At 40.9% G+C, this 17,974-nt stretch overlaps 1 protein-coding gene across 4 annotated transcripts in view; it reads left to right on the top strand.

Moving 5' to 3' along the window:
• OSBPL1A (oxysterol binding protein like 1A) overlaps positions 1–17,974 on the top strand; it is a 548,756-nt gene that overhangs the window by 103,173 nt on the left and 427,609 nt on the right. For all 4 annotated transcript variants that reach the window (XM_030213649.1, XM_030213658.1, XM_030213630.1 and 1 more), the window contains 5 exons: positions 2,847–2,914; positions 3,012–3,056; positions 7,841–7,914; positions 8,033–8,096; positions 11,920–12,018. In XM_030213649.1, coding sequence (XP_030069509.1) covers positions 2,847–2,914; positions 3,012–3,056; positions 7,841–7,914; positions 8,033–8,096; positions 11,920–12,018 — 350 coding nt within the window. The remainder of the gene's footprint in view (positions 1–2,846; positions 2,915–3,011; positions 3,057–7,840; positions 7,915–8,032; positions 8,097–11,919; positions 12,019–17,974) is intronic.

Raw genomic sequence — 17,974 nt, 5'->3', positions numbered from 1 at the left:
CCTTTCTCTATACCTTTTCTAATTCAACATATTTAGGCTTCAGATTTCATCTTTGATATATCAAATGTATCAGTTAAGCAGTTGAGAATAGAATTAAAACAGAATGGTGATCCATAAGCATGGATGCAGTGACCAGAATTACACACAGTACAAAAGGTGTGGTCACACCATGGAGCAATATTGAGATGATATGATATCCTTTACTAATTCCCAACATGCTAGTCTTTGTTGGCTGCCACAGCACACTGAAGAGATTATTTCAACATATTGTCCATGATCACCCAGGCAAAGGCTTAGGAGTTGTGAACCTTGCATAATTTGGGTTTCTCTTCCCTACATGTATAATGCGTAACTCTACCGACTCGATGTACAATCTCCCACTCGTGTAGTGTTCGCTTGCACTTTTCACAATCCTCTTGTGATTTAACAACTTTGAATGATTTTGTCATCTACACAATTGATTACTTTGTTTACATTTCCAAATTGTTTATAAATATGTGAAAAAACACTGGTCCCTGTATGGATCCTTGGGGCATACCACTATTGTCTTTTGATAAAATTGATCATTTAGCCTTATTCCATTCTAGATTTTACAAGTTCCTAATCCACATTGGGGCATTGTCTCCTTTCCCAGGATTGTTTTTGAATTTCCTCAGTTTCTCATGAAGTGCTTCATCAAATGCTGTCTGAAAATCCAGATAGATTATATTGACTGGCTCACCTTTATCCACATGTTTATTCACACCTTCAAAAAATGTAACAGATTGTTGAGACAAGATGTTCCTTGGCCAAGTCTATATGGGCTTTGTCCTATTGAGCCACGACCATATGTTAAGTAATTTTTGTTTTTATACTAGTTTCTATTTTGCCTAGCATCAATATTGAACTTGCCAGTTTCTAGTTTCCTGGATCACCCCTGTACACTTTAAGAATAAATAAATAAATAAATTGGTGTTATGTTGGCAACCATCCAATCCTCAGGTGCTGTAGATGATTTTAATGCTAGTTTACAAATTACTATTAGTAGGTCTGCAACTTTATTTTTGTGTTCTTTCAGCTCCCTGAATTGTACACCATCTAGTCCTAATTTTAATACTGTTCAATTTCTTAACTTGCCATGTTAATCTTGTAGGTTCATAGCCCCTGAACCACCACCATTATATAACCATTTTGGCATGGGCATCTCTTAGATCTTTGAGTGAAAACTAGAACAAAGAATTTAGTTTTTCCACAACGGCCTTGGTCTCCCTGAGTGCTCCTTACCCCCTTGATCATCTAATGGTCCCTCTGACTCCTTTTTAGCAATTTGTACTCACCTGAGTCCAAGCAATTTTGGAGGGCTTTCATAGACAGTTTATAAGGACTAACCCTTGATTCAGACGTTGAATATACAAGCTCTTTTGTAGTTTCATCAATATACATCCAATTTAAGTGACTCCTGAAGAAGGCCCCTGTGGGCCGAAACACGGCTCATGTTGAGTCCTGGATGTTTAATAAAGTGGAAGTTTTTACATCATCTGCTGCCCCCCTTTTTTTTCCCGTCGCCCTTGTTGTGACTTCCACAATAATTAAAAAAAAAAAAAAAAAAAGGGGGAGGGACACCAAGGTTCATTTCTTCTCTGAAAAAGGAAGAGATCTTGGTTGTGAGACATACCTCTTTAGAAAGGCTTCTAATTGCTCGGCCAAAGTAATATGTTTAGTTCTCATGACCACTCAAGATCAGTAATTTACAGATTTATTAAAAATATTTGTTTTTGGCTCATGGCTTTTCCCATGGTTGTTCAAGGTGAATTATATTCAGGTATACTAGGTATTTTCCTGTCACCTAGAGGACGTAAAATCTAAGGGCTCTGTTTACTAAGTCACCCTAGAGGTGCGTAGCGCACGCTAACTGTGTAGGCACCCACAATATTCCTATGGGTGCCTACACAGCACGTGCTAATTTTGTGCACGCGCTAAAAACACTAGCGCACTTTTAGTAAACAGAGCCTTAAATTTGTACCTGAGGGAGTGGAGGGTTTAGTGATTTGCCCAAGATCACAAGGAGCCAAAATGGGATTTGAACTGGGCTTCCCTGGTTCTCAGTCTGCTGCTCTAACCATTAGGCTACTTCTCCACTGCAAAATGTATGATACTAAGGTTAAAGCATTTGGAACTGACAGTGCTATTAATTATCCTGTTGGCTGCTGTAGGCAGGGCTGTGGAGTCGGTACACCAAACGTTCGATTTCAACTCCTTTATTTTTCTACTGTTCGATTCTGACTGATATTAGACCTAAAAAAAAACAACAAAAACCCACACACACACATTCAATAAACCTACAGCTCCAACTCCACCCAAAATTGCTTCAAACTGTCTCCACAGCCCTGGCTGTAGGTCTCTTGCCATTTGCTTTCCATTATAGAGGCACTTGGAATGCAAGTTACTTTAGGTGTCATAACTGTACTTCTGAATGCTAAAAAGTAATATTATACAAGCCCTTCTCTATTAAAACAAACCATGTTTTTAAATCGGAAAAGCTCGGGCCATTTTAACTTATGGTAAAAGGTGTTTTTTTATTTTGAATGAGATATAATCTTGCGCTTTTTGAAAAGACTTCTGCTTTGTCAGACAAGTATCCACTATGCTCATGGACACTTTTTAATTTTAGAAGATTAGGCTAAATGGTTTTGGAACGGCAATCATTTTCTGTTTGAGTTGCACTTTTTTGCATTCAGTATGCAGCCAAATATTTGATCTGCTCTCTACAAATTTTTCTATTGAGTGAAACTGAATACTGTCCTGACTATTTAGAAGGGTTAAATTTGTCTGAGTATGGCATTACATATTAAATCTTGTTTTAACAGATCAGACTCCACTTAACTTAGCACAGAGTACAGATATGAAGCAGATTCTTCGTGGAAACATCAGCAGGGTAGGTGGAATTCAGTAGCACTGTGTAAGACAGTCTGAGGAGTAAACACATCATTCCAGTTGCCTTTATTAAAAATTGCATTTTTTTCTTTACACAGAACATAAACAAATGTTTACAGCGGTTTGAAGGTCCTCTCCGTAAGGTATTTTATTTATTTGCTTCTGACTGTACTGTACTGCTAAAATCATTTTCAGTGGTGTAATATTCCTGTAAGGACATAGGAAAGCTGAAGGCTTTTTCACAGGAAATAGTGTTATGCACACACATGCTGCAACTGGCAGTTAATTCTAATCCCTTCTCAGCTCTTTGGCAAAATTGAAATAAACGATAGTGATTGAGCAGTTAGCTGTGTAGAACCAGCAGCCTTGATTGCAAAGTTATACCAGTTGAGCAGCATGCATGGTTTTCTTACCCCACATCCGTTCCTAGCTTAGAATGTCAAGAAGCCACACATCACAATTCTCAGCCATCTTTGTAGTTCTAAACACCTTTGCCTAGCAATATGCCAAAAGCTTCCTTTGCTCTTCAGCCTTCTCTTTACACTCCCCACCCCAAGAATCTTGCAGGCTATTGTTTTACGATCTTCTCATCACAAATTATATTTGGCAAAAAATGCCAGAGATGAGCACCAGATACATCTTAGAGCTGTGCTTTAGGGCCTAGTTTTGAAGTATATTAAAGTAGGCCTCAAACTTTGGACAAGATAAATGGTATGTATTCCTGAATAAGGAAGAGGTGTTTAAAAAGATGGAGAGGCGTTAGAAATGTGATGTTTTGACATTAGGTCAGCTAAATTGTGTTTAGAATCTTTAACAAGTTGACATCTGTTTCCCATATGTAGTTTTGTCTGTACTTTGTAACCATAACCAAGAGTGCTATAAAAGGTTCTGTAATATTGCTGGTGACAGTTCTTTTGACTTTGGGGGAGAGGGCTTTAGTCTGAATTTTCTCTGTAAATTCACATGTATTTTCTTATTTTCTTTAATAGTGTTCTGACAGATCCTACAATAGAAAACTCAATACAAAGCATGTTCCTTCCTCACTAGGAACCCAAAAGCTGGTCTATACCAGCATAAACTATCTTTTCCCTGGGGATGTTCTCTTGTCAAGTTTATGGAACTAATATACAGCCTCTGTCCACCATGTCACAAGTGGTAATACCACATAATAAAAGCTATTTTCCATCTGCTACACTTGTGAAACAGATGTTTTGCAACATAGACTTTGATGGCAGATAAGGACCATAAGATCCTTCTAATCTATTCATATTATAATGCCGTAGGCCCAGTTATTCTTTGGCTTTCCTGTTTTTGCTTTTCAACTATGGATCCTCTGTGCTTATAGGTGACATTTTGTTTTTTAAATTTAGCAAGTAGTATTTAAATTCCAATTGAAAATAAAATCTTTCCTTCAGCAGTTAGTGGCTTAAAACATAAATATAATATTGAGACATATAGATTACAAAAATAGAAAACTTGCACATCTCCAATCCAAAACTACTAAAAATCAAATAGAAAATTAACACCCTCTCTCTCTCTCTTTCCCCTTCAAAATAAGTTGGCTCACTGAAAAATATACCCCTGTTTACAGCCACACAGCAATGCCGACACAGCCCATTCAAAGTGATTGGGCTGTGACAACATTTTTGCACAGCAGCCGCTAGCACAGCTTAGTAAATAGGAGGGATAGTTTGTTTATTTACTTCTTCCATTCCATGGCTTTCAACTTCTTCCTAGACAGCAGTTCACGTCAATTTGTAATTCCTGAAGGAGACCATTCAACTACCATGCACCTTCCACTGATAGTGCTTATGCCTGGATAGAAACAAGACGGGTAATCTTTAAAGAAAAACGCTCAACATATTCACAGACTGAAGAGAACAGTCCTGCTTATAATCATTAAGTAGGTTTTCCAGATACTATGGACATTGCTCATGGATGGCCTCCAAAAAATCAGAAACAGAACTTTAAATATGATGCACACCCAGATAGGCAGCTAGTGTAAAAGGCCTTCAGTTGTGGATAGACACACTCAGAATAGCAGCAGATGCTCAAAAGCCTGGCAGCTGCCTTCTGAACATTCTGAGAGGCTTGGATGGAGTACTTCAGTAACACTAGATGTACTGTATCACAATAAACCAAAATATGAGTTATTGCACAAAACGCTAAGGTAAAACAAAATGTAGCCTTCACAACAAGTGAAACTTAAAATGCTGCACATGCTAGGATCCTAATATAGGTCTTCAGAGATAAAACTAGGTCTACCAGTAGCCCCTAACATGTGAACCTCAGACTTTACCAGACCTCTAGATTTTTCCCTAGAGTAAAAAAAAAAAAAAGAAATGCAGGGATGCAAAAAATTTCAAGGTGTTTTGTCTTGACATTTAAAGAAAACAGATTTTTTTTCATATTCGGGCCTCCGTTGTTAGTAAAGAGGCTGTCCCGTGTTTACTACTAGCCACTAGTTGAACTAGCTGAATATCATCAGTGTAAATTCAGAACTTCTCCCAGCAGCTGAATATAAAATGTTGAAAGGGTTGGTGGCAGTACTGAGCCCTGAGGACCCATGATGAGACAAGTGACCAAGTAGATACTTAGCCAGTTGACTCTATTGGTACCAGTTAGACAAAGAAGAATAAAATCAGTTCAGTATCTGACCATCGCAACCAGTAGTGTGAATTTGCCTCCACCAGCAAACTGGGAGGTCATTCCATGTATTCACTTTCATGTGCTGATGTTGCTGTTTGGTCTACCCTCTAAGCTTCAGATTGTGAGCTGCTGTTCTAGAAATTCTGGAGGACTGTTGTGTTGTCTTGTAGCCATTTTAAGGATTGCTTTTTATAGAGTCCCTGTTTAGTTGCTTAGCTATGCAGGCAGAGGCACTGAATATTGCTAGCACCTACGTAGCTGCCAGCTCCTCCTCGACTCTGCCCTCAGAACACTCCTCTTAGCCCACATTGTAAATGGCTGGTTAGTGCCAACATTCAACAGCGTTGCTCGGTTTAAGTGATGCTGATTTATCAGCAGCTGGCCCACAGAATGTCATTTAAGCAGGTAGGAGCAGATCGATTTCTCTATGGACAAGCGTGATGAGTCTGCCACACACTGGTGGAGTGCCACGGACAGATTAGCTCTCTTAGAGCTTGGAAAAACATTTCTGAGCGTGTGCTAGCCACACCTTAACACAAACTCAACTATTTGCATACCAGTCTGTTCTATCTGTCCAGCCAGATGGATGGATCTTCCTGCTCTCCATTAAAACCTTCTTTCCTTCTAATTTTTTTCTTTTTGCATTAAACACCTCCAAAACGTTCCTCTACAGCAAGCTAATTGGAACATGGAAGAAACATAACCATTGTACTAGAGGTTTTCTCTCTGGGACAGTTCACTCCCTGCCAGAGGTACTGGTAGGTTCTAGCCCAGGACACCTTTCCATTCACATCTGCTTGAAACGGACTCCCCTTACATTTGGCTGCAAGCCTTCTACACATTCTGGGAAAGTGGGAGAAAAATTTTTAAGTGTCCTTTTTTTTCTCTGTGCCCGACACAGAATGTGATAGTGACAGTTCTTTCCTCTCGACACCTCTTGTGAGCTTGGGCCTGATGGTCCACTGATTCCATGCCAAACGTAATGCTATTTGTATGAGAATTACCTTTTTATCATAGTTCTTAATCATATACCGTGTTTCCCCGTAAATAAGACACTGTCTTATATTAATTTTTGCCGACCCAAAATGCGCTAGGTCTTATTTTCAGGGGCTGTCTTATTTTTCTGGGAAACATCTGGGTTGGATCAGGGTTGGCCCGCTCGCCCTCCGTCACTCCTGGAACTAACCTTAAACACCTCCTTTCACCTTTGCAGCAAGCAGCAGGCCACTCCTTCGTTCCATGTCCCGCCCTCGCCTGACGTAATGTCCGCGAGGGCGGGACACGGAAGGAAGGAGAGGTCTGCCCTGCTGCTGCTTGCTGCGAAGGTGAAAGGAGGCGTTTAAGGTTAGTTCCGGGAGCGACGGAGGGTGGGTGGAGGGGGGCCCGGCTACCTCGGGTGGGGGGGGCGGCCTTGTCCAGCTCTCGGCAGCCCTGCTTTCAAACAAAAATTTGCTAGGTCTTACTTTCGGGGGAGGCCTTGTATCTACCAATTCAGGAAAACCTCTACTAGGTCTTATTTTCGGGAGATGTCTTACTTTCGGGGAAACAGGGTAGTTTGGATGCCTTTTTCTATTGACAGTAACTATGGCCATTTTCTAAGACAAAACTCTTTTTCTGAACATTTTGAGAGGGGAGATGGATGGGAATCACTTAAAGTGGAGAAAAATATTTTAAATATGCCACATTTAATATTTCAAGCTTATGGCATAGAAATGAATGTAACATCTCATTAAAAAAAAATTCAACCTTGATATGTTTAGTGCATTGTTCTTCGATGCAAAGTCAAGGGTCCAGTGGCAGCCCTTGGAGACCTCTGGGGCAGCCCCTATTTTCATTCTGGAGTGTGTTTGCTATGCTCAGCCTCCTTACCCAAGCTTGTCATAAAAAGAGGGAAGTGGATGGTGGGGAAGATATGTATGCTTGGACAAGGCATTTCTCAATAGAAGAGTGCATTTGGAGATACCCATCTCCTTGAGGGCACCCCCAGTGAAACTTTTGAAGGGGGGACTGGAAGACATGAATGTCATTGACACACTATGGTCAGCAGTGTTGCAGCCCCACTTGGGAAGATATTTGGCAGCCCACCATCTCTTTTAGATCAAAAGTGGCACCTATTTAAAAACATTAGTGAAGATCACTGGTCTAGTGAGTACTTTTAAGTGGTGATCTTCACTAATTTTTTTAAACAGGGACAGGATTGATGTCAATGGGGATTACTCTATGTTGGAATGTAAATGCCTGATCTACAAAAAGCCTAAGACCATGTTCTGTTTCCTAGAATTCCCGTTTTTTTGGCTGGAAGCTGTGCTGGGTGGTCTTGGATCATGGCGTTCTTTCCTGGTTTCAGAAGCAGTGAGTGCATTTGTCATCCTTCTTAGTTCTTGAAGCCTGGACACTGGAAAAACTGGTATGAAGTAACAATTTCACATTCTTACTGTACTTTTTTTTTTTGTTGTTGTTGTTGTTAAAGATCTGATGCATTGCACAGTGATCATCGCCAAGGCTGCAAGCACCTAACACAAGCTGTTTGTACGGTAAGGTGGAAATCACTCTTTCTGATCTTTGAAGAGATCTTGCTGCAGTGCCTTCTGCCAGAGTTGGTGTGGCCACTGAAAGCAACACAATGGAAAGGGTGGTGAAAGTGGACTTTTTCACTACTACTACTAGTACTACTACTACTAATTTCTGTAGTGCTAGTAGACATACACAGTGCTGTACACATTATATGCAGGTACTTTCTGTGGCCCTAGAGGGCTCACAATCTAAGGGTTTTTTTTTGTTTGTACCTGGGGCAGTGGAGGGTTAATTGACTTGCCCAAGGAGCTGCAGTGGGAATCGAACCCAGGTTGCCAGGATCAAAGCCCGCTGCAATAGCCATTAGGCCACTCCTTCCTTCCTTCACAGCTGCTTTACCCTGCAAGTATTTAATGAATGGAAAGAGTGGCTCAATGGTCTTTCACTAGGCATACTCTTGACTACAGCTAAGGACCAAATTGGGAAATATGTGATTGTCTAGTTCGGGGTAGGCAACCCACGATCCACCATTGAATGTTATGTGACCTGCAAGATCATGGGAAGTATACACAGCAAATGTAATTAACCAGAGTTTTGGTGATTTTAAATACTGTATTTTGCAAATATTTTCAACATACAGTAGCCACTCAGCAGTTCATTTCCATTGTTCAGCTAATTTTTCACTTATTACAGATGGTCTGTGGAGCTCTGTGCATTTCTGGTTGCAGCTCGCTAGGGACAATACAGATGTTCATGCAGCCCTCCTGTGTATGAAGGTTGCCTGCCCCTGGTCTAATTTGAATGTGAGCAGCAAGAGAGAGCACCAAGGGCCTTCAGGAATGGGATAACAAGATGATCTTTTTAATTTGCCACACTAGATGCTGTTTTGGATACCGTATAGCTTATGTATCTTTTAGAGTCTGTTTCTCTGTGCTGTCCTCTGTCTAACCTATATTCTACACTCTACTTTTCCTTGTCACTTCATACTCCAATTAGTGGGCTAAACTGATCTCATCTGTAGTATTTATTTCTCCCAGGACAAGCAGGCTTCTATCTTCAAGTGGGTGATGCCGATCCATGTCGCCCGGTCCAGCATTTTGCCAAAGCTAAAAAGAGAGCTTTGTGGAGTGCAAGCGACTTATCACCCGTCGGACGAACGCGGTCTCCTCTGTTCTCTTTTTTCCGCATGAGGAGATGGTGCCGGTTTTTTGTCCTCTTCTCATGCGGCTGTTTTTCTACATCTTTTTAGCTCCTTGTATTGGGACCCTTCTTTACCATTCCTTTAATTTCTTTATAATCATTCTTCCCGGTTTTAATTTTTCCGTTGTTATCGGGCCGATTTTAGGCCCGGACTTCGGTCAGATCTCTTCCTTTGCTTTTATGCGTGTCCATGAAGATTCCCAGTGGCTTCAAGCGCTGTACCTGGTCCAATTGGACTATTTCAGGAAAAGACACCCATTCTTGTTGTCTGCAGTGTCTTGGGCCCGACCATAGCCCTGCTAACTGTGTTCTCTGTCTTCGCATGAAAAACAGGACCCAGATTTCCCGAGAGGCTCAAAGAGAGGATTTTTGGATCCAAGTCTGGGTTCTGACATTGGCATCAGCATCGAGGTCAGAGGTGTCAGTATTGAAGTCGAGCATCGACATTGGGAGTGTCAGTAAGCATGGCTGCTTCTAGACCTTTAGACACTGGAAGCAGTGAAGCATCGAGTGGGTCGCCACCTGTCTTGAGGCTTCTTGCTGTGCAGGTTCCCTGGGACCATCCATTGTTGGACCCAACCCTGATGCGACATGATTTCACGGTGTCAGCCCTCGATGAGCGCATCCAAGCCTTGCTCCAAGAGCTGCTGGATGGCCTTATGCAACGGTGTGCATTGGTATCAGGGGTGCTTGTGCCTGCCTACCTCCTGTTGCCGCCCCGCCTAGCCCTCAGCCTGCAGTGTAGCCTCCATTGCTGCTTGCGGCTCCGGTGTCAACTGCCACCCAAGCTGGCACTTGCTTGATGTTGGAGGAAGCTTCGCCAGAGTCGAGGTGGGCATCGACTTCTCAATGCCATGATCGCGCTGTACTGGCTGTGGCAGATCTGGTTCCCTCTTCTTCTGGAGTTATTTTCTGAAGAACTGTGGAGATTGGAGTGTTTTCTGATCCTCATTACACAGAACGAGGGGTCACTTCTACATCCCAACCTCTCACAGCTTGGATGTTGAGAGCTTAGAATTTGCTTCCTTAGGTCTCTCAGTGGGTGTTTCCTGTGTCTTGCTGGCTTCCAGGAAAGATTCAACTAAAAGGTGTTACTCTTTTAATTGGAGGAGGTTTGCCGTCTGGTGTGAGAGCAAGGCTCTAGAACCCCTTGCCATAAACAGACCCTGCTTGAATGCCTTCTACACTTATCAGAGTCTCCAACAGGGTTCACCGTAGTGAAATTAGTGCTCATCATCAACGTATAGAAGGTAAGCCCATCTCTGGACAGCCTTTAGTTGTTCACTTCATGAGAGATTTGCTTTTGTCAAAGCCCCTTGTGAAACCTCCACCAGTGTCATGGGATCTCATCGTCATTCTCACCCAGCTGATGAAAGCTCCTTTTGAACAACTGAATTCCTGCCATCTGAAGTACTTGACCTGGAAGGTCATTTTCTTGGTGGCTGTTACTTCAGCTGATAGGGTGAGTGAGCTTCAGGCTGTAGTAATGGATGCACCTTATACAAAGTTTCATCACAACAGAGTAGTCCTCCGCTCTCACCCTAAGTTCCTGCCGAAGGTGTTGTCAAGAGTTCCATCTGAACCAGTCGATTGTCTTGTCGGCATTCTTTCGCTGACGTCATACCTATGCTGACAAAGCAACATGCACGCCTTGGATTGCAAGAGACCATTGATCAACTACATGCAGCGGACAAGGCCCCACAGACAGTCCACCCAGCTTTTTGTTTCTTTTGATCCCAATAGGATGGAGTCGCCATCAGGAAACACACCATTTCAATTTGACTGGCAGATTGCATTTCCTTCAATTATGCCCAGGCTGGGCTGGCCTTGGAGGGTCATGTCATGGCTCATAATGTCAGAGCCATGGCTGCATCGGTAGCCCAGTTGAGGTCTGCCTCCACTGAAGAAATCTGCAAGGCTGAGACATGGTCTTCATTCCACACATTCACATCCCACTACTGCCTTGAGCAAGATACCCGATTTGGGCAGACAGTGTTGCAGAATTTGTTTAGGGTCTAGAATCCAACTCCACCTTCCTAGGCCCGTTTTATTCTGTTCCAGGCTGCAGTTTCATTTAGACTGTATATAGTTTCAGGTTAATCTGTGTTAATATCCTTGCCGTTGCGAGGCCCAGTTGACCAGTGTTTGTGTTTTTCGGTTATCCTGGATGCTAGGGATTCCCCACTTGTGAGAAGGTAGAAGCCTGCTTGTCTTCAGAGAAAGCAAATATACTTACCTGTAGCAGGTATTCTCCGAGGACAGCAAACTTCATATTCTCACAATTGCTTCCACCTTCCCTTGTAGTTGTCTCCTTGGTTATTTTTACTTTATTTTTTGATTTAGTATTAAACTGAGAAGACCGCATTTGCGCGAAGGGTGGGAAGGTACTTATGTATGTGTGGTGGAACATGGCTCATGTTCCATAAAGCTCTCTCTATAGCTTTGGCAAAATGCCGGACCAGGCGACGCGGATCGGCGTCACCCGCTTGTGAGAATATGAAGCCTGCTTTCCTCAGAGAATACCTGCTACAGGTAAATATCTTAACTTTATTTTGCCTTTTCATATTTTTATGAGGCACAAGGATATTTAGAGATGGGGCAATTAATATATTCCTTTCTTATTTACATTTTGTTTTGTCCAAGGTGAAACCCAGTGATGGCAGCCTTTTCTCCATTAAATGTTTTGATGACAGTGTTCATAGCTTCAAAGTTCTTCCTAAAAATACAGAGCAAACTAGAGAGGTAATATGGTTTTTTTTTCTGACATTTTGTACTTTGTGCAAAATATCTGTTCTAAATGTAATGTTTATGCATGTCTGAAGCTGAACTTTCATGCTAGCTTAATGAAACAAACTTAGCTAGTTTAAAGGTTTTCAAATCCAGTTCTTGAGGACTGAACCCAGCTTGATTTTTCAAGATGACTATGCATGAGACTTGCATTTTTTTCTGTCATGCAGTGTCATTGTGGAAATCTTGAAAAACAGACCAGTTGTGATCTTTGAGGACTTGATTTGGGGACCCTGAACTAGCTGATGACTTAGAGGACAGTTTTCAAAGCAGTTTACCTGAGTAAATTTGAATTGTTCAAAAGTTGCTCTCTTCTGCTTATGCTTCTTTCAGTATTGGGGTCTAGTGGTCAAATTTTCAGGCTCCTTTAAGTTTAATAAGCTATATTTTATATAGCTTGTAGGCTGTTAATATCTAGGTAGTCCATTAAATAAAGAATTTCCGTAGTCAAGTTTACTAAGCATCCGTTTGGGAACTAAGTTTATGAAATGATGTTTGCTCAAGAATTTGCCACACAATTCTTAATTGAAGCAATAGTGGAAGCAAAGTACACGTTTTTGTCCCCCCAGAAATGATGTATTAAAGCAGGCATGTTTTATAACTAGGTGGTCTATTTAAAATTGCTCCACCCTAATTTTTTCTGCAATGATGCTGTCAGTTTGTGATAGCTGTGTTCCCACTAGTCTGCATGGTTGGCTTATTTGTACTGAGGCTAACAACAAGGTTGAATTTATCTATTTACTTGCTTCTTGGATATTGAACAACAAGTCTTCTTCATATTATATTGTTTTCCTACTGAATCTGGATGCTTTTAGGTCTAAGAAGTGAGTGATGTCAGTAAAAGCTTGACTTGGAAGCTGAAACCTTGAGTGACTTTCTGGTTCAGTGGTTGTAGAGAATTTGTCTGAGTGTATTCAGAAATTTGTGTTTTACTTTTTTTTAAATATAAACAAACCATTTGTAGTGAAGGGCAGCTTTATTTGGATTGACATCTGTTTCAAAGGTCTTTATGGTTCTAGTTGTACATTTCAGGATTCAGAGACTATTATTTTTTCTGTACCCAGGCTTTTGTGAGCAAGTGAATAGCTACTGAACCATGGGAGTTTTTCAATTGTGAAAATCTTGAACTTATTTTTTTTTTAATTTATTTTTTTCCTTAAGGATCAAGTATCAGGAGAATATGTAGACATTAATACTAGACACAAGACAGTTGGGGAATCCAAGATGGCGACTTCATGGAGGTGTGGTGCAGGTCTTGCAGACTGATTTTCTTTCTTTTCATTACCTGAGAAAGGGGGGGTGCGTCAACTGGGCAAACACAGCATTGCCCATAGCTGTGCCCTTGTCAGTCCTCATGAACAGATTTGTGACCCAGCCTGGAGGTCCAGGTGTCTGCCTGCTTGGACAGGAACTTATTGAGGGAGGATATGGGCCCCAAAGTCACCTTGAGCCTGGACAGAAGGATTCCCCCCCACCTCTATAGCTGAGAGCCATGAGTTCCTTGATCTCAGAATGGCGGCTGCATCCTATGGAGGTTGAGAGGAGTGTTGCTGGAGGAATTAGCGCATTGTTGCTTGGAACATCAAAGGAGACCAAAACAGCTGAAGGTCATGGCGTATAGGTAGAAAAGCAACTTTGTAAGGAAGGAAGTAGCTCTGAGGTCCCTGAGGTTCAGAATGGTAGTTTGGATGAAGTTGGTCAGTTTCGGAGCACAGTTACAATCCCTGCATCGATTGTGGAGAAACTAATAATAATGTCCTTGGAAGCAATTTGATTTGCAATATCAGACTTGGGTAAGATGCTTATTCTAGTATTTAATTCTTCATCTTGAGTTATTATTATGGAGCATCAAGTTAAATCTCAGAAAACTGAGATTAGTCCATTACAACCTTTTCAAAATTCAATAAGCTTCAAAAAAATTCAAGATGTTCAAACAATGTTGGTCACAGACTTATCAGCAATATGGCTTAAAATGGAAAATTTTGAAAATACTTTGAAATGTGACCTTGATGATGTGTTTTTGTAACCTTGGAAAGTTTATCAGCGAAGGAAGCTTTTCTGAAGTATTTATTGGAAGTATTACAAATTGGAGTTATGTGCTGCCGCATTTTGATTATTGCAGTGCCTTGTTGTGTGGTTTACCACATACAACGCTACAGGCATTGCAAGTAGTACAAAACTCTACAGTACACCAAACAAAACCCAGAGGTCAAGGTAAAAAAAAAAAACCCTACTTGTAATCCAAACGGAAGTCCAAGAAGGTAGGGGTGGACCAAAAAATCTTCACAGCCAGAGGTATATAAAAGCAACTTTTATTCAGCACCACACAAATGTATGACTCCAAAAACTCTACAGCACATCTAATTACGTGGGCTAGAAAATTGGAGCATATCACTCCACATTTACAGAAATACTTTGGTTGCCTGTAGTTTGGCAGTTTGAGTTTAAGCTGCTGGTGTTGGTTTTTAGAGCTTTACATGATGATGTTCCATTGGCCTTGACTCAGAGGTTGCGAGTACTTTCCTGTTTGGTCTCAAGATCAAGTATTGCAAATTTCTCCCCTTCATGATGTTCGTTTGCAAACTATTCGTTCTCGTATTTTCTCTGTTGGCCCCACATTGTGGTATGCTCTTCTGCTGTCTTTGTGTCAAATTTCTTCCTTGCCTTTGTTTAGGAAGCAGTTGAAGACTTTGTTGTTTGGTAAGGCTTTTTCTGGGTAGCAGGGAATTTAGATTGTTTTGTGCTAGCTAAGTGCAGTTACAGCAATGATTGCATTTTTCATTTATACAAGTAATTTGCATTTTAATTTTTATCTATTGTTTTAGAATTTTATATAGTTAAAACAAATAGACATTACAACGATGTTTGTAATCATGATTGATTTATTGTAACCCACTCAGATGTTATGATGTGTGGGATATAAATTTTGTTAAATTGCTCAGAGAGATCTACCTAGTATTATAAGAGTTTATTATCTTCTGGAAAAGATTACTTCCTCAAGAAATGAAGGTGGAATTGCTGTGGACTCTTTAGAAATTAACTCTGTGGTTAATGAACATGATTTGGTTATCTTATCTCTATTAGTTACATTCTTTAAGAAGATTAACAAAGTAGACTAAGTTACTTTTTTATTTCAAGCATACGGAGAAACATTTTGTCAATGAGAATTTGGATCTATCCAGATGTTTCCCGGGAGAGACAAAAAAGGAGGAAGCAATTTTTATTACTCTGGCTGGGTTTTCGCCAATTGGGAGCGTTTCCCTGCAAGTGTTTAGTAATCTATCAGTTGTCTAAATGTGTTGGTTCTTGATCCTACTCATCTGACTATTCTTAGTTCTCAGAAAAGCTAAGATTCAGACACCACCTGATAAGGTTCGAATAATGTCTCTCACTTCAGTGTAGTCGGTTTTCATTTTTTAGTTTTGGTATTTAAGTTATCAATAGAAATCAAACAAAATAAAACATGGAAAAGAAAATAAGATGATACCTTTTTTATTGGACATAACTTAATACATTTCTTGGTTAGCTTTCGAAGGTTGCCCTTCTTCGTCAGATCGGAAATAAGCAAATGTGCTAGCTGACAGTGTATATAAGTGAAAACATTCAAGCATTACTATGACAGTCTGACAGGGTGGGAGGGTGGGGGTGGGTCGGAGGTATGCATGGGGACATCAAAGCATATCATTGATATTCTAACAGGATGGGTGTGGGTAGGTGAGGGGTGGGGTGATCAACAGAGACATACAGCTTTATGGTTTATAATGGGCTAGGAACCCCAGGTCCTTGTTAAGTCCTTTCTGTTGGGTGTTAAAATATTCAATCATTCTGACTTCAAAGGTCTTACGTTCTTGTATGGTTTTAAAGTTACCTTTCAGTATTCTCACTGTGAAATCACTGGTACAGTGTCCTGGTTCTGTGAAGTGCTGTCCCACCGGGGTGGGGGCCCTAATGGCTGTATTGTTCATGTGATGTCTATGCAAATTGAATCTTGTCTTAAGCATCTGGCCTGTTTCTCCAATATTTCTATTGCTAACCTTAAGAGTGGACTAACACGGCTACCACACTCCGGTATTTAAGTTAAAAATTTGTTTTGTATATCCTGTTACTAATGGTTTCTTCCCCATCTTTTGTGGACTATAGCTATATAATGAGAGTATGGGTTTTTTTCCCTTCCTCTTGTAATATGATACAGATCATGTTTCAGCTTTGTATGGCTTCTTTATGAATGTACTTATTTTTGTTAAACTTATAAATAAATAAAAACAAACAAACAAAAGAAAATTACAGATATCTGTCTCAAGGTCAAGAAATACCCTAAACTGGTAGTTTTTCTAGGGCATCGTATACAAGAGAAAGCTACAGGGAGATGCAAACATAATCCAAATAGGATAGGGAGCTACTCTTAAGAGATTGGCAAGGTTTGTGGTAGTGCATAGATTTCATGCTCCACATGAATCTTTTGAAGATGACGTTTATTTTTTCAAATATTTGGCAGAAAGTTATAATCTGATTGTAACTGTAAAGATTTATTAGTTGGGGAAGATGGCTAGTCTAGCAGGTTGTTTTACATCAGGGAGAAAAATGTGTATTCAACATCTCAGGTGTACATTTATGGGCTGGGGTGGTGGTAATAGTATTCGTGAAGACTGGTTGAGGGGAAAGAAACATTCAAGTGAATAACAACTGGATCAATCTCTTCTCTCTTCTCGCTTCTCTCCTCCTCCCCCCCCCCCCTCGGAAAATATCCATGATAGATCTAAGTTTCTTCTATTGCAAAGAGATCAAGTTATGTTCCAAGTCGTTTTCCCAAAAATTACAGACCTATAACTTGTCTACCTTCAGTGCATCAGTTATTCACCACAATAGATGCTGTTAAAATATATGGTCATATTGACTCCAATAACATTATCCATTTCAAATACTCTACACTCAAATTTTTATCTCTCTATGAGGCTTAGAACCACAGCACGCTCTCAGTAACATCATAGTAGATGATGACGGCAGAAAAAGACCCGCACGGTCCATCCAGTCTGCCCAACAAGATAAACTCGTGTATACCTTACCTTGATTTGTACCTGTCTTTTTCAGGGCACAGACCGTATAAGTCTGGCCAGCACTATCCCCTCCTCCCAACCACCAGCCCCGCCTCCCACCACCGGCTCTGGCACAGACCGTATAAGTCTGCACACCACTATCTTCGCCTCCCCACCACCAACCCCTCTTCCCCCCACCGGCTCCGCCACCCAATTTCCTTCTGCACAGAATTCCTTTATGTATATCCCACGCATGTTTGAATTCCATTACCGTTTTCTTCTCCACCACCTCCTGTGGGAGGGCATTCCAAGCATCCACCACTCTCTCTGTGAAAAAATACTTTCTGACATTTTTCTTGAGCCTGCCCCCCCCTTCAATCTCATTTCATGTCATCTCGTTCTACCGCCTTCCCATCTATTGTTATATGTGTACAATAAATCGGTGTGTCACCATGTGCACAACTCATGCGTTGCATTTGCAGAACAGAGCTGTCAGCTACTTCTGCTATCAAACACATCAGTGTGACTTACTTATGTGAACAAAATTTACCATAAATTTGTGCACGCTACAAATAATGTGTTTCTATGTCCATACAGCAATATAATGTGCTGAATCTAAATGTGCCCCATATCAAAAATAATCACAACTCAAAACAATATCAAAATAAGTTGTGTATAAATGTCACTTAACTGTGGCGTCCTTCAAACAACATTGTTAGGGGAAGTAGCTGACAGCTCTGTTCCGCATATGCAATGCATGGCTTGTGTGCTTGGTGACACTGAGTGATTTCATCTACGCATATAGTAATAGATGTTATTGCGAGCACACTGTGGTTCAGTACCTCAGAGAGAGAGAGAGAAATTTGAGTGCAGAGTAT

The sequence above is a fragment of the Microcaecilia unicolor genome, chromosome 1, assembly GCF_901765095.1.
Source record: "Microcaecilia unicolor chromosome 1, aMicUni1.1, whole genome shotgun sequence".
Lineage (NCBI taxonomy): Eukaryota > Metazoa > Chordata > Amphibia > Gymnophiona > Siphonopidae > Microcaecilia > Microcaecilia unicolor.
The sequence above is the reverse complement of the archived record's forward strand: the minus strand, read 5'-3'. Positions and strand labels throughout refer to the sequence as shown.